Consider the following 16,336-nt stretch of genomic DNA (forward strand, 5'->3'; position numbering starts at 1 on the left):
AAAGCATTTTCATCTTTAATCAGCTCTGCTAAATGCATGCTGAGTGCAGATTTCATTCATGCATACAAAATGTTTAGTGAAACTGTCCCATAATTACTTACAAGTATGTCATATTTTCATCTGTTTCCAGTACAATTTGGTATACAACCATGTATTGGTGAGACCTTAAAAGAACAATTTTTGTCATCATTTAAAAAGCATTATGGTCCCTGATTGCCTGACCAACTACCTTTTGTTTCTGACGCTTAATTTTATCAAGGATTTTTTTTATTTTAACCACATTTGGTATGCAGTTTTATTGGATGAGACTTAATGATTCGAGTTATTTTTTTAATAATATGATGTACAATAGTTATCTTCCTCTGCTAGTTCACATGATTTGAGTTTAAGAAGCATTACTTTTCCAAAGATTGTTAGATTCAAGTCAAATTTGGCATGCAGCTTTACGTTGACTGGATCATGAATGAGATTCGATTTCCAGAGCTTCATAACATCGTTTACAATAGTTTTCACCCCTGGTTGCTCAACATCCTAACATTAGTTTCTGGAGGAAAATTTATTATAAAATGTTAAACTTCAGGCAGATTTACCAAACACGTTTTTTTTCTCGAGACCTTGAAGGATTTGAATTTCCAGCCAAAATGCCTCTATCCCATCAATGTCTCCTTAAGATTTGTTGTGCCCTACATTCTTGTGTTCATTGTTGTTTAGCAATGATACTTGCATGCTTCAGGGGTTTATAATTATATACCATAATTAATCTAATTATCTAGACCCTCTAATTTTCTGGATACAATATTTTTCAAAAGTAATTTATTTTGCAATATGTTTCAAGGTAGTTTTTTTTTAAATTGAAGTTGGAATAGAAATTAAATAATGTTTAACATGTACTAAAAAACAAGTGATTGAATAGATGGCTGTCAGGCCATGAAACTGCTTTGATTATTCTAATTCTAGCCTGGCCCTGGCCCCCATTTTTTTAATTTTTTTATTTTTCTTTAGAATGAGAAACTAGAGACTAGCGGGTCACCAGACAAGCAAGTCGGAAGATTTGTATTTCTCTGATAGATCACCTAATTTTATCAGAACAATCTCTTGTCATGATGTAGGATTCAGAAAGGGCCAAAATAATTTACTTTAAATACATTAAGAATTAAACCATATCCTTTCCTATGTAGGGGCCATAACATGGTTGAAGCCCATCATTTTTGTTTACTGTCACCATTGTTGTGTCTCAATGGTTGCATGTATGAAAAGAGAAATGATGCTCTTGTTGAAAATAAAACTTGGTTGGAAATGGTATCTAACAAAAATAGACATTGATGGACACTCATTTCTAATGCAGGTACATTTACACAAACAAAAAGAAAAACACCACAACTGCAAAAAGTATTCTTTATTTGTAAAACAATTGTACCAAAACATCAAGTGTTAAATATGTGTTATTGATAATATATATATTTATGAAACTGATAATTTTCATTTGTGCACAAAATGATCTGGACAGTGAAAACTGTAATTTTTTGATAATGTCTGAAAAAATTGGATAAATGATATTTGCAAAAATTCACTAATTTACATGGCCATTATTTATGGTGTACCAGTTTTCATGGTGTACCAATTATCATGGATATATTGATGTATTGATGGTGTACTGATTATTGTGGAAGTATTGTTGCTAAAAACCAGGAACGTAAGATCCAACAAACAATGAATTCTTCTGTGGAAACAATTGGGCCCCAATTCATAAATTAAAATACCAGCAAAAATGTTACCTTTCAATAAACCATGAAAATTAGTCAATAAATGAATTCAAAATATTGTATGTTTTGTTTTCAGTGATTATTCTGTTCTACATTTTTGATGGCTTTACAAAGATCCGTATGGTGCTTCTTCTGGCTCGAGCTGTGCTGGGACTTGTGACTGGTGGATTTTATTGGGAACTTGGTTGCAAGCGGCCGAGCATGCGTCGAACACCATCCAACAAAGACCTAGAAGAAAAAGAACATTCACAGTGATCAAAACTTGACTGCCAGGAAATGGATTCTTTTACAAAGTTTAAGGCAGTAAATGTAATTGAACTTTGAGATCTATGTGAATATCAGTGTTTAGACAAATGGAAACTTTGTTTCTTGGAGCATGTGTTGCTAATTTCTTGCAGAAATTTTTCATGGATTTCAGAAACTGAGTCAATGTTCCCAATCATGATTTTAGTGATAATTGTGTGTCACTTTAATTATATCATTGCTTTAACTGAGCTATTACAATATGCATAAATGGAGATGGAATTAACATCATCATGGAGGCATCATTGTAAAGCAAACAGTAAAACCTGCCTTAAAGAAACTGTGCGAAGGGCACTTGTTTATATCAGACACTTTCTTTATTTTTTAAATAAAAATCAATACACAATTTCTTTATTATTTAGAGGATGTCTGTCTTTTACACAAGGTAGAGGTGTTGCTTGCTCTGTGCCAATTTGATTTACATGCTTTAATTTTAATGCCATTTATAATGAACAAATAACATACATTTTGCACTACTATGCTAGTTTTACGCCATCACTGGCCCCATGTGCTGCAACTCGCACACAGCTCATGTTTGTATTATATGTATTGTTTGAAAATTATGCATAAATAATCATTACTTGAAAACTTCGATATAATTTGTCCAAGAACTTACTTGATTTACATGTATCCTATGAGAAAATTACCTTTGATTTGCGCCAAATTTTGATTTTAGCCATAGCCACAGGAATAAACCCACATCATAAATCGAGCATCACCTGTACATGGCTTTTGTATGTAAAGACATTGTACCTTGTTGCAAATTGTATTGGTGAATTGGATCATTGAATGTGTAAATTGTGCATAGGTCCATTTCTTTGCTTTAAAAAAAAATGATACATCACGGCATTATTACATTTGAACAAGACTGGAAAGACTTCATTCTTTTTACATCAGTATATCCTGTTTTACAAGTGATTCAGTCATTACTGGTTACTACAACATCCACATACATGACTAGAAAGATACCATTTCCTGAAAAATTAGAGAAAAGAAGTATCAAATGGAATTCCTCTGTATAAAAGGTACATGTTTACATGTTTCATGTGATAGACTCATTCAGTCATTGTTAAATCTCTTGTAAGACAGTAACAGAAGAAATTAACTTATGTAAAGTGGAATTCTCTATAATTGGACACCTTTCTTTTTCCTTTTTTTAATAAAGAGACCACTTTAGTCAAGCTGTTTGTTTTAGGAAGTCACTTCTGGGAAGTGAAATATGCAGCCTTTGAAGCCATGTGCCTGCTGAAAAGATATTTGTTTTTGACACTTGACGAAGGGTCTATTCATAACAGTTGACTGCTAAACAGACAAGACCCTTAAGGCAGGTTTTATCTTAATTATGTGTACATTGTTCATCTTGATGTTGTACTCATATCTTGACTCGTACACAACTTGATTAGGACAAGTTATTTTGATTCATCTTTTTCTATTCAATCCCTATTATAGATACTTTGCATTTCCATAAATCAGAGAAAATATATATTGTTATTCAATGTATCAGTTATGTTGCTAAAGAAGGTAGTGCATCAGGATATGAACTTTAAAACGTCATTGATGTAACGATGACAGTCGTATTATTAGTGACCATCAGTTTATGTATCTATGTGCATGACATTGCTTGCTTTCTTTATGTTTAGTGCAGCCTTCTTCAGTCATTTTATCTTGATGCAATGAGCATCTGACCCTATAGCTTAATGGACCCTCGTTGCCGTCTTTGTCGGTGGTGGGAAGTAATTTCTTGATGTAACACTGGGCAGAATCTGAAGCAGGGCCATCATGGGGGGGTGGGTGGACACTTTCACCGTTATATACAGACCAGTCATTTTCACACTCCTGAAGTGACAGAGCTTGTTATTTGCACATACTAGCTGTACTGGCAAGTACTTAATAGTCACTGGAACATGTAAACTGTATATCTGTGAAAACGTCATGTGTATCTTTCTTTGAAAATCTGTTGTTATTGTCTTGTGCAGGAGGTAAAGAAAAGAAACAAAATTGTGGCCACATATAACTTGTCCTTCAAAATGACAGTCTATTAAAAGTAGAAAAAATTCTCCATTTTTAAAATGGGTCATTATGTCATGTATCATTGTCACTGCTATTCATACAGCTTAGTACCTTTTTTTCATATGATGGTGTCTGTAAGAGATAAAACTATCATCAGATTTTCATTGGACCTAAAGATGTTAATACAGTCGCCTCATTATACTATGGCTCTGAGGAGTCATAAACATAATCTGTGTTGCAGGCATGATGGAATTATAATGGGGAACATTGCAAGCAAGACTGTAATAAGGATTACTGTATTTACTCATACATCAAGGCAAACAGTAAACAACAAAGATCCTGATCTGCCATAGCATAATGTCTGCAGATCAGGGTCTATGATGTTTGTTCTACTGATTACTCGTAACAAACTGCACAGACTCAGATCTTCAGGTGCATTATGTAATTGCAGATCTGAGTCTGTGCAGTTTGCAATGGGACTCTACGTTTATGCAAGTATTTACATTATGTTTTGTGCAAAAACTTCATTAACACAAAATGTATTTTATGTGAAATTGTATCATAATGGGTTCTTTTAACCGAAAAGCCTGATTTAGCATAGCATGTGATTTATGTGAAATTATTTAATAATGGGTTCTTTTGGTCCAAAAGCCTCCTTTAATGTAATGGTTTTTAAAAAAAGCCAAAATCTTTAATCAATAGAAATGAATATAATGGCACACAAAATTCTCTCAGTATCATGCAATCTTTGACCTCACTTACATTCTTTACCGACGTATTAGACAGATGCAACAGCAAACTTCATAGACCTAGATCTGCCATCACATCATGCACTAACAGATATGTGCCTGTGCACTTTGTTAGGATTACTCAATAGGACAAACAATATTGACCCTGAACTGGCAGTGCATAATGCAATAGCAAATCAGGTTCAATGTTGTTTGCAGTTGGGCCAAACTTATAAGTGAGAACACATGGTATGTTATGCCATATTTTATATAAAAATAGGGTAAATGTCATGGATATTAACCATCGATAATTTGGGGGGGGGGGCATTTACTTTGGATCTCTTCTGCTGGTAGAAACTAGTCATTCTCTTCATGTGTTATTGGGAGAATCATGTAAAAGATCTTTTTAATGTTTATTTCTGGTGGAAATCTTGAATTTTCATTATCAGCCAACATTAGCATTAATGGATAAACTACTTTGCAGAGATATTTAAAAAAAAACCTCATAGTCATTTTTATCATCTCTTACTTGTTGGAGCTTGATGTTCTTATTTCCTGACTGGAATTACCACGGATTTGAATTTTCAGTATGTGCCTGCTGGAATCACCACGATTTGAATTTTCAGTGTGTGCCTGACTGGAATCGCCACGGATTTGAATTTTCAGTATGTGCCTGCTGGAATCACCACAGATTTGAATTTTCAGTATGTGCCTGCTGGAATCACCACGGATTTGAATTTTCAGTATGTGCCCCTTGCTTAATGAAATTTTAAGTTTTACTTCACATTATCTTCAGTTTCAGCCATGGCCAAAAACTTGTAATTTTCAATATTTCACACTAACATTGCACATATAATGCCTGTCACTGATATATAAACTTCTTGCTGTTATTGGCTACTTTTAATTTTCACTTTCTTCGCTGTTTTCATTGGAACTGTGGCAGAGAAGCATATGTGTTTAATGTTACAGTTCATGCAATGCGCCACAACCTGTTCTGGGTGTGTGTTTAATGTTACATCTCATGCACTGTACCACAACCTGTTCTGGGTGTTTGTTTAATGTTACATCTCATGCACTGTACCACAACCTGTTCTGGGTGTGTGTTTAATGTTACATCTCATGCACAGCACCACAACCTGTTCTGGGTGTGTGTTTAATGTTACATTTCATGCACTGCACCACAACCTGTTCTGGGTGTGTGTTTAATGTTACATCTCATGCACTGTGCCACAACCTGTTCTTGGTGTGTGTTTAATGTTTCATCTCATGCACTGTGCCACAACCTGTTCTGGGTGTTTGTTTAATGTTACATCTCATGCACTGTGGCACAACCTGTTCTGGGTGTGTGTTTAATGTTACATCTCATGCACTGTGGCCAAAATTAAAACATGGCTTAAACTGCTGAGGGTCATAACCTTTTTGGGTCAAATTTAAAATGACTCAAAGCCTATTGTAACTAAGTTCTTTTAAACAAATTTCTCCTAATGCTTCCAAGAGTTATACCCCTTATTGAGTCAAAACATAATTAAGAAATTTCAGATTATCAATATGCTTAGAGTGTTATAATATCGGATTATGCCCTCAGCTAACATATTTTGTGAATAAACTGCCAGATTTGTGTCTTTATACTTATGCACATGGAGTACATTTGTGTGTAGGCACACACATGGAGTAGATTTGTATGTATGCAAATGGAGTACATTTGTGCATATGCATATGGAGTATATTTGTGTGTATGCACATTGTGTACATTTATGTATATGCACATGGAGTACATTTGTGTATGCACACATGGAGTACATTTGTGTGTAGGCACATGGAGTAGATTTGTATGTATGCAAATGGAGTACATTTGTGCATATGCACATGGAGTATATTTGTGTGTATGCACATTGTGTACATTTATGTATATGCACATGGAGTACATTTGTGTATGCACACATTGAGTACATTTTTGTATATGCACATGGAGTGTACCTGTGTGTTCACACGTGGAGTACATTTTTATGCATGCACTTTGAGTATATTTGTGTGTCCACACATGGAGCACATTTATGTATATGCACATGGAGTACATTTTGTGTATATGCACATAGATTATATTGGTGTGTCAGGATATTTATGATAGTGGCTATAAGTCTACATAGTTCACAGTTGTAATCACTGTATATCTTTCAGTATATTTGTAATAGCAGCTTCAAGTCAACATAGTTCAGTTATAATTATTGTATATCTCTCAGTATATTTGTGATAGCAGCTTTAAGTCTACATAGTTCTCAGTTGTAATTACTGTACATCTTTCAGTATATTTGTGATAGCAGCTTTAAATCTACAGTTCCCAGTTGTAATTACTGTATATCTTTCAGTATATTTGTGATAGCAGCTTTAAATCTACATAGTTTTCAGTTGTAATTACTGTATATCTTTCAGTATATTTGTGATAGCAGCTTTAAATCTACATAGTTCCCAGTTGTAATTACTGTATATCTTTCAGTATATTTGCAGCTTTAAATCTACAGTTCCCAGTTGTAATTACTGTATATCTTTCAGTATATTTGTGATAGCAGCTTTAAATCTACATAGTTTTCAGTAATTACTGTATATCTTTCAGTATATTTGTGATAGCAGCTTTAAATCTACATAGTTCCCAGTTGTAATTACTGTATATCTTTCAGTATATTTGTGATAGAAGTTTTAAGTCAACATAGTTTAGTTATAATTACTGTATATATTTCAGTATATTTGTGACAGAAGTTTTAAGTCAACATAGTTTAGTTATAATTACTGTATATATTTCAGTATATTTGTGACAGAAGTTTTAAGTCTACATAGTTCTCAGTTGTAATTACTGTATATCTTTCAGTATATTTGCAGCTTTAAATCTACATAGTTTTCAGTTGTAATTACTGTAAATCTGAGTAAATAGGATGTTTTTGGGATCCAGCATTGTCATGATATGCTTTTAATTCAGGTGTCTGTGTATGGATCCTTGAGCTAAAATTTACCTGTCTCAAAATGCCTCAGATTTATATTTTATCATGCTTATGGTACTTCAAATAATATCTATATTTTTGTCATAGGTAGATATAGTGTAAAAGATTAGGAATCGCTTTTTATTAGTTTTAAAAATGAACACATGAAAACCTTTTCATGATTGCAAACAAAGTTTAGGAATTCCTAACATTTTAGAAATCCTCAAAATTAAGATATTATGACTTTATTTTAATCCCTGATGCATGCTATGTAGAAAAACTAATTGTTCTCTTCTAACAATAAGAAATACATTTTTTGAAAATCTCAGTTGGGGGAACAATTGTTGAGACTTAATCATCAGTGTTTATTTGTTGATATTAAATAGATCTAGCATCCTTTGACCAGTAAAACTGTTAACTTCAGAGCAAATACTGATTTATTGCAGGGAGCTACAATTGCTCACTTGGTAGAACATTGAACTCATAATCAAAGGGTTGCAGGTATGATACCCATCTAGGTAAGCCAGGGATGCCTGCCACTGTATGTCCTTGGAGAGAAGTACTTAGCTCCCATTTTATCAGTATTATGTAGCAAATAATATGTTAAAAGCATCATTAAAACCCAAACAACAAACTTTAGTTCTTGGGTTAGTTCACATTTCTTCACTATGATACAGCCAATAATGTAATTTTGGGTTAGCCCATTTTCTTTTGGCATGATAGTCACTAACGTAATTTTGGGTTAGCCCATTTTCTTTTGGTATGATAGTCAATAATGTAACTTTGGGTTAGCCCATTTTCTTTTGGCATGATAGTCAATAATGTAATTATGGGTTAGCCCATTTTCTTTTGGCATGATAGTCAATAATGTGTTACAAGTGCTGTTAAAGTGCACAAAACAATATTCTGCAATCATTGTAAGAACATCTGTGACACTTATATACAATATTATTTATAGTTAAATACCTTCCTTGCTGATGTAGAAAATCACAAAGCAATTACAATTGATAAGTTAAGTGTAACAATTAATAAGCATAATTTATTTGATATTTGTCTTAATTTCATACCTTTTTTCTTGAGAAAAACATATTGGACAATTTTGTTTGTATAGAAAAGAAATATTTCATTTGTAAATTGCACTTTTCCTATGTTATATCAGGAAAATAGTATGTATGTATGTATGTATGTATGTATGTCACATATACTTATTATGTTGGTTATATAAAAATACAATTTTTCTTTCATCCTTCAAGGTGTCTTTGTCAGTCAGGTCTCAAGGTCATCTATGCTTTGGTGTCTGTGTAAAGATGGCCCTTATTTTCAAATGCTGTCTTCTTTGTTGGAATAGCTTAGGGTGCTTTGAGGTAAAAATTATAATATATGCATATTTTATCAGCAATGAAGAGTTTCAAAATATGTATCTGACATTTTGCAGTTTATCTTTTATATTGTTAATACTGCACAGTTATGTTTTTTTAATCTACCCAGATTTTCCCAGCATCATGAAAATTTTATATGCCTCATAGCTTCTATGACCTTAAACAGTAATGTGCGAAAACCCAAGACAACATCACAAAGGATTATTATGATTAATTTTAAATTCTGAACAGATTATAAAATTTGGCTGAATGAATAATAGATCATTTAACCTACAAAATGTTTAAAATGCAGACCTTTCTGGCAAGCCCTTTTTGTTGTAAGTAGTTTGGAGATGCAATGCATCCCATTGTGTTTTTGAGATATGAGGTGTCCTATAACATGTATTTGAGATATAACATGTCCCATAATGTGTTTTTGAAATGTGTCTCATAATGTGTTTTTAGATATGTGTGCCATACACATTTTTGAGATATGATGTGTTCCATAATGTGTTTTTGAGATATGATGTGTTCCATAACTGTTTGAGATATGATGTGTCCCATAACATGTTTTTGAGATATGATGTCCCATAACATGTTTTTGAGATATGATGTGCCCCATAATATGTTGTAGAGATGTGTCTCATAAAATGTTTAAGCAATATGATGTGTCCCAGAACATTTTTTGAGATATGATGTGTCCTATAATATGGTTTCAAGATATGATGTGTCCCATAACATATTTTTGAGATATGATGTGTTCCATAAAGTGCTTTTGTGATACTAAACATAGTACATGGCCTATGAAAATATTGGTAACTCATTTGTGCAAATAAGAAATTTGGTTTCTTTCCTTTATTCTTGCATAATAATGGTGATGATATAAGATTTTTGTTTGTACCCAAAAAATGATTTAAAGGATTTGAAGTCATGTTCTTATGCTACATGTTTAATAACAATAGACCCTCTTCCCTTGGGTAACTAGTGGAAGATTGTTAGACATTTATTTATGTGGTGGACAAGTTGTCAGTTGGTTGAATAAAAGTTCTGTTTTCAACAATGCATCATGAGGTGACAGCAGTAAACTAATGACTAGGATAGAAATTGACATGAAGTGACAGCAGTATATACATGACTAGGATAGCCATTGACATGAGGTGACAGCAGCACACAAATGCCTAGGATAGACACTGACATGAGGTGACAGCAGCACACAAATGCTTAGGATAGACATTGCTCTGAGGTGACAGCAGCAGACAAATGCCTAGGATAGATACTGACATGAGATGACAGCAGCACACAAATTCCTAGGATAGACACTGACATGAGGTGACAGCAGCACACAAATGCCTAGGGTAGACACTGACATGAGGTGACAGCAGCACACAAATGCTTAGGATAGACATTGCTCTGAGGTGACAGCAGCAGACAAATGCCTAGGATAGATACTGACATGAGATGACAGCAGCACACAAATTCCTAGGATAGACACTGACATGAGGTGACAGCAGCACACAAATGCATAGGGTAGACACTGACATGAGGTGACAGCAGCACACAAATGCCTAGGATAGACACTGATATCATAATATCAAGTGACAGCAGCACAAATGACTAGAACAGACACTGACATAAAGCCTTTATTCTACTCCTAATTTGTGTGTCCATCCATCACACATTTATTTACTTAATATCTCCAGAACCCTTTTAAATATCTTCATGAAATTTGCTGTACTTTTATATTATGACTTAATGTGTCATGTACAAAATGGAGTTTGTCTGAACACCATTTTAAGAGCTATCCTGATTTTTATTACATTTTTATGTTCATCTGTCTATCACACTCTTGTCCATTTGATATCTAGAACCATTCTGAGATATTTTCATGAAATTTGATGCGAATTTGTTTCATGAAAAGAGTTTGTGTCCCATATAAGGGTCAGTCTTGTCAGATTTGGCACTTTTAGAGCTATCTCCCCATTTTTAAAAATGGTACTTGTACTTCATATTCAGCAGGGGTATTCCATAAACACTTGCTTAATGACATATCAAATTGTACTGAAGTATGTTTTAAAATATTTTATTGAGATTCAGCAAATTTCAACTGTCACATACACACAATTAAGTTGTTAAAATCTGTCAGTTGCCTACCAATATGGCTGTCAGTAATGGCATGGGAAAAGGATATATATTTAATATTTTACTCATGACTTTAGGGCCCTGTAGATCCTACTGTATGGTTCCACATCCAGTGCAAGTCATCTATTATTCTTTATTTGTCATTCATCATCCAGAGCGAGTCCATCAATGTTAGGATATTTTTTATTTCTCATCTCATAAACTATTTTTAATCAAATTGATAGATCTTCCAAATTTGGCAGACACCATTACTTATAAAGTGGTAAATCATTTAACCAAGTTCTCAAAATCTTCTAACCAACTTGATCATGTTCAAAAGAAAGCTTTCAATAGAAAATACGGTGACATTGATACAAGTATTGATCATAGTTAAATAAACATAAAATGAATACTTTTAAAAGGGAAATAATCCATGACAGGTGTATACCAAGTTAACAAGAAACAGCTTGATATAGCTTTTATATGAGCAATAATAGGTCCACTTAGGTCTCCATATTAGCAGCAAAATAATGTCATATACAGCAGAAGTTTCCAACTGATCATGATTTTCCGCCTGTACAAATTGTAAACTAAGTCCACATTCCATATTATTTGATACAAATGTTTTGACACAGAATGTATGTATTTTCTGTTTCACAAATTAATGTGACCTTACCTTCCAAAAATGTTTGTTAGACATAAAAATAATGGAAATGAAAATATTTCATGAGTTATTATTCTAATTCAAATGAAACAGACAATATATTGCAAATGCAGAAATACAGATTATTTCTTATCACAGAATGTGTTTTGTATATATTTTACATTTACATGTATATTAATGTATGCAGCCCTTATCATCTACCCCATCTCAACTGCTCTTTTCTTGTCTCATTTGAAGAAAAAAATTTTTGGTTTCATCTGAAATTGCCATTTTATGCCCAACTGAAATCTATGGTTGTTAAAGTGTTGAATTGAAAAACATCTGGTGTAGTTGTGACTCAGTGAATAAAATATGTGTTTCAAGTGCTCCTTTTTTCTTTTTCTTCATGTTGGTACCACTCCATTGTGCCAGAAAAAGTCTTTGATTCAGATATTATTGAGCTAAAGAATATTAGCAAGGTCAGAGGTTATGGCGAAGAGTCTAATTTATTTGTTTTCCATGTTATAGCATAATAGTTTTGTATGTAATAATGCAACTTGTGCATCACTGGTTTGGTTTTCTGGGTTTAATGCCATTTTCAGCACATTATAGATTATACATGGCAGCCAGTATAACTGGTGGAGGAAGAACCTGGGAAAACCCTGGTATGAACCACCTTCCCAAAAGAAGCTACTGGCAAGCTGTCTCACACATCCAACTTGGCTGAGCCCGAGACTTGAACCCACATGGAAGAGGTGAGATGGCAATGATTGGTAAAGGCAAACATTTGAAACCACTCAACCACCCAGGGCCCTTGTACATCATTGCAATATCAAACAACTTTCTGAATAGCTGAATGAGTGAAACTTGAGTAGCTCATGTGGTTGAGCATCAGATTCGAAAGCCAAGCGTCACATTCAATACCCACCCAGGACAGCCCTGGTCAGCTGCTTTAACGTGTCTCATAGATGGGTGCTTAGCTCTATTATCATCATGATCTAGCCAGCAGCCATTGAACATTTAAACTTGCCACCAAGTTGAGGCTAAAAGGTACACATATAGCTTGTTGAATAAAGCGCATAAAAAAGTCTTGGCCACAGATTTGCAGATATCTCATTCATACTTGTCTGCTTTTCAAACACAACTTCCAGGTTTAATGTACCTTTCTAAGCAATATCTAAGGCTAGAAGGTTTCATACTGCCAGATCACTAATCTTCAAAACTCTCTCTCCCCTGTGAGAAATTTACTGCAATGTACGTTGTGGTGCATACATTAGTGTGCTAGAGTTGAAACTCAACTTGCAAGTGGTGTATGTGAGTGCATAGGAGTGTACCACTCGTGGCGCACTTTCGACTTCTGACAAAAAAACTTTATGCCAGTTATTTATTGCAAGTGTGCTAGAAGATACTATGATCAGTTTTGTATATAACATTGTGTGCCAAAATCAAAACATATATACCACAACTCTGCCAGAATGAAATCACACACACACACACATATATATATATATATATATATATCTGTGTGAGTGTGTGTTTGTGTGTATACAATATTTTTGGGTCCTCCTGTCTAGCTTTTGATTAGAAAGAATAAAACAAGCCCATATAGAATCAATATCAAATGTATTTATTTGTAATTTACCTTGAGTACAAGAGCAGGTGAACATATAATTACTGAATTTCAATACAGTTACATATACATAAACATTTAAGATTTAATACCAGACCCATGTAAACCAGAGAATCACAGGAGACAAAGCTGATCGACTCCCGTAGGGGAAGGTGCAATGGGGCTTCAAATACAATTGTACCTTTTCCACCTCTCTCTGAGTGGATTAAGAATATATATGTAATGATTTATATCACATAGAATTAACATTATGGAAGTACGAGAAAGAGTTGCTTAAATAGGGGCAGTGAATAAGGTGAAGGTGAAATATTAACCTTCGAGTGTTGAAGGCGGTGAGTATCGTAAGGTGAACGTGCAACGCGAGTTCGCCTTCTAACAAAGGTGAAGAGTGACGGTTTAGTAGCGACTTAACGTTAATATACTTATATATCAGTTCCTGATGGAACAATATGTATGTTTCCCAGAATTATATATATCGTAATGATCTCTCGCCTTCATTTACATAGGCTAATCGCGGTAATAATTCACCGAAGGTGAATCATGTCAACCAATACGGTAGCAGACGTCACCTCATGAATAATAAATAAATTCTGGCATTCGCCGTAGTGTCAAGCAAGCGTATCAAATTTCATTATAACTAACCATTGCAACTTGACTATGTTTATCCAACATAGCTTGAGACATTATAGAACTGATGAAGTGAGTACAACGTCACCCATTGCCTTACTTCCATCTTCTCCGAACGCCTGGCAAGATAACAGTGAAGCTCTACCGTACGTGGTGCTATTTATAGAAAAAGGTCATGTGACCAATAGCCAATCAGATTACATAGCGCTTGCTGACCAAACGAGTGCAAAGGGCGGATTAGTACGTATTTTAAAAAAACAAGAAGTAACGAAGACCGAAAGTGATGAGGGAAACACGAAAAATGAGAGTGAGGACGACTGTGAAAATGAGGGATTCGGAACCTGCACAGAATTTGACAGTATGACAGACGGGACGAGACATACCACGGAAACATAATTGGAAAGAGACACGGAGACTGAAATGGACACTGGAGATATGACAGACCCAACAACCAATACTGATAATTCCAAGACACCGACTGACAATACTTCAGGGGGCGACCCAGTTTCCCCCTCCCAAATATCTAGAATCATTTTAAAATAATTACTGTGTTAATAACACCATATTTTAACACTATTTTTTAAAATCACAAGTATATGCAACCAAAAGCGGCAACCTGGACAACAGACAAAAATGGAGGGAAAAGACTTCCGTGTTTTGTCTATAAATGTTAATGGGGTTAAAAAGGAAAAAATATTAAATTTAAGTAAAATAACAAATTATGACATAATATTTATACAAGAATCACATAATGGATTCACAAAGAATTAACAACACTTTGTGAAGAAAAAAATGAACGGAATTTTACTTTTAAATAACTACACAGGGAGAGATACAAGGGGGGGGGGTAGCAGTAATAATTAAAAATAAAATAGCTTGTAAATGGGAAAGGAAAAAGGAGGAAATTATCTTTAAAGAGAGACTTTTACACATAGTAGTTGGAGATATTCATTTAGTTAACGTATACTTTCCGGCAAATAAATACCAAAAGCAACAATTTACAGAAAAATTTTCAAAAATATTTAGAGAAATATACCATGGAAAATCTTATACTTGGGGGTGATTTTAATTGGGTGGGGGATTCAATAGATAGCAGGGGTCCTTTAACAACAAACGATCTTAGATTTAAACCTGAAATGAAATATTTTTTAAAATTTCATAAATTAACAGACATATATAGAAAAGTGAATATGCTGAGAAAAGAATTCATGTATGAATATAAAATAGGAGAAGGAAGTAGACTTGATACATTTTTGGAACCAATTTTGATAAATATATATAGAGAGATGCAGGAATTATAGAGTTCAAAATTTCAGATCACAACCTGATCTTTTTAAATTTAGAAACAAAACATAACAATAGATGGGGTAAAGGGGAATGGAAGCTCAACTGTAAAGTTCTAAACGAACCAGAATTCGTCAAAGGAATTAAAGAAGAAATAACAGAGTTTATAAATAAAGGAAATAGGGACATCATCAATGAATGGGATAATCTAAAGAAAATTTTCAAAAAAAAAGCATTAATATATTTAAAAATGAAATCATTCAGACTTAAAATGGAAAAAGACATAATTATAGACTTACTTAAAACTAATTTAACCGCAGAAAGAGAGGAAAATTTAAAAAGGAAATTAATCAAAATATTAGAAGATGGGAAAAAAGGAAAGAAATTAAAGTGGGCAAATTTACACAAGTATATAAAAAAGCAGAAGGCTTATATAAAAGAGAAGAGTTAATGAGAGGGAGGGGGGAGAAAACTTTAGATAGTCTAAAGATAGGAGAATGGAAAAAACTTCAGACAAAAAGGAAATTCTAAATTATATAAAGGAGTATTATATCGGATTATATCAATCTCAAGTAATAGAAGATAATGTGACAGATGATTATTTAAAGGAAATAGAATGCGAGATGATATCATCAGAACATAAAGACTTATGTGATGATTTCATCTCGACAAATGAAATAACAAGTGTCATTTAAAAAATTAGCAACAGGAAAATCACCAGGTAGAGATGGACTCACCGCAGAATTCTATATTAAATTCTGTGGTGAGTTGTCGCCTACACTAGAATGGTTGTACAATAATATATTATTAAAAATGATAAGATGACCAGCAGCATGAGGGAGGGAATAATTACCTTAATATACAAAGGGAAGGGGGATAGGGAAGATCTAAACAATTGGA

General features: G+C 33.7%; 1 protein-coding gene and 1 long non-coding RNA gene across 3 annotated transcripts in view; one reads left to right on the forward strand and one right to left on the reverse strand.

The window, feature by feature from the left end:
• Nucleotides 1–12,278, forward strand: part of LOC149785508 (uncharacterized) — a 408,800-nt gene extending 396,522 nt beyond the window's left edge. The window contains exon 7 of one of the 2 annotated variants that reach the window (XM_089979307.1): nt 1,840–12,278. In XM_089979307.1, coding sequence (XP_089835433.1) covers nt 1,840–2,018 — 179 coding nt within the window. In that variant the 3' untranslated portion in view covers nt 2,019–12,278. The remainder of the gene's footprint in view (nt 1–1,839) is intronic. The other variant, XM_089979308.1, reaches the window with a different exon arrangement.
• On the reverse strand, nt 2,441–14,464 carry LOC149785511 (uncharacterized). The gene is made up of 2 exons (XR_016425395.1): nt 14,168–14,464; nt 2,441–3,041 (listed from the first exon to the last, which is right to left on the reverse strand). It is a non-coding gene; the product is annotated as an uncharacterized LOC149785511 (long non-coding RNA).
• Nucleotides 14,465–16,336: the final 1,872 nt, after the last annotated feature.

This window comes from Sinohyriopsis cumingii, chromosome 13 (assembly GCF_028554795.1).
Source record: "Sinohyriopsis cumingii isolate HCF-2022 chromosome 13, ASM2855479v2, whole genome shotgun sequence".
In the NCBI taxonomy this organism is placed as follows: Eukaryota; Metazoa; Mollusca; class Bivalvia; order Unionida; family Unionidae; genus Sinohyriopsis; species Sinohyriopsis cumingii.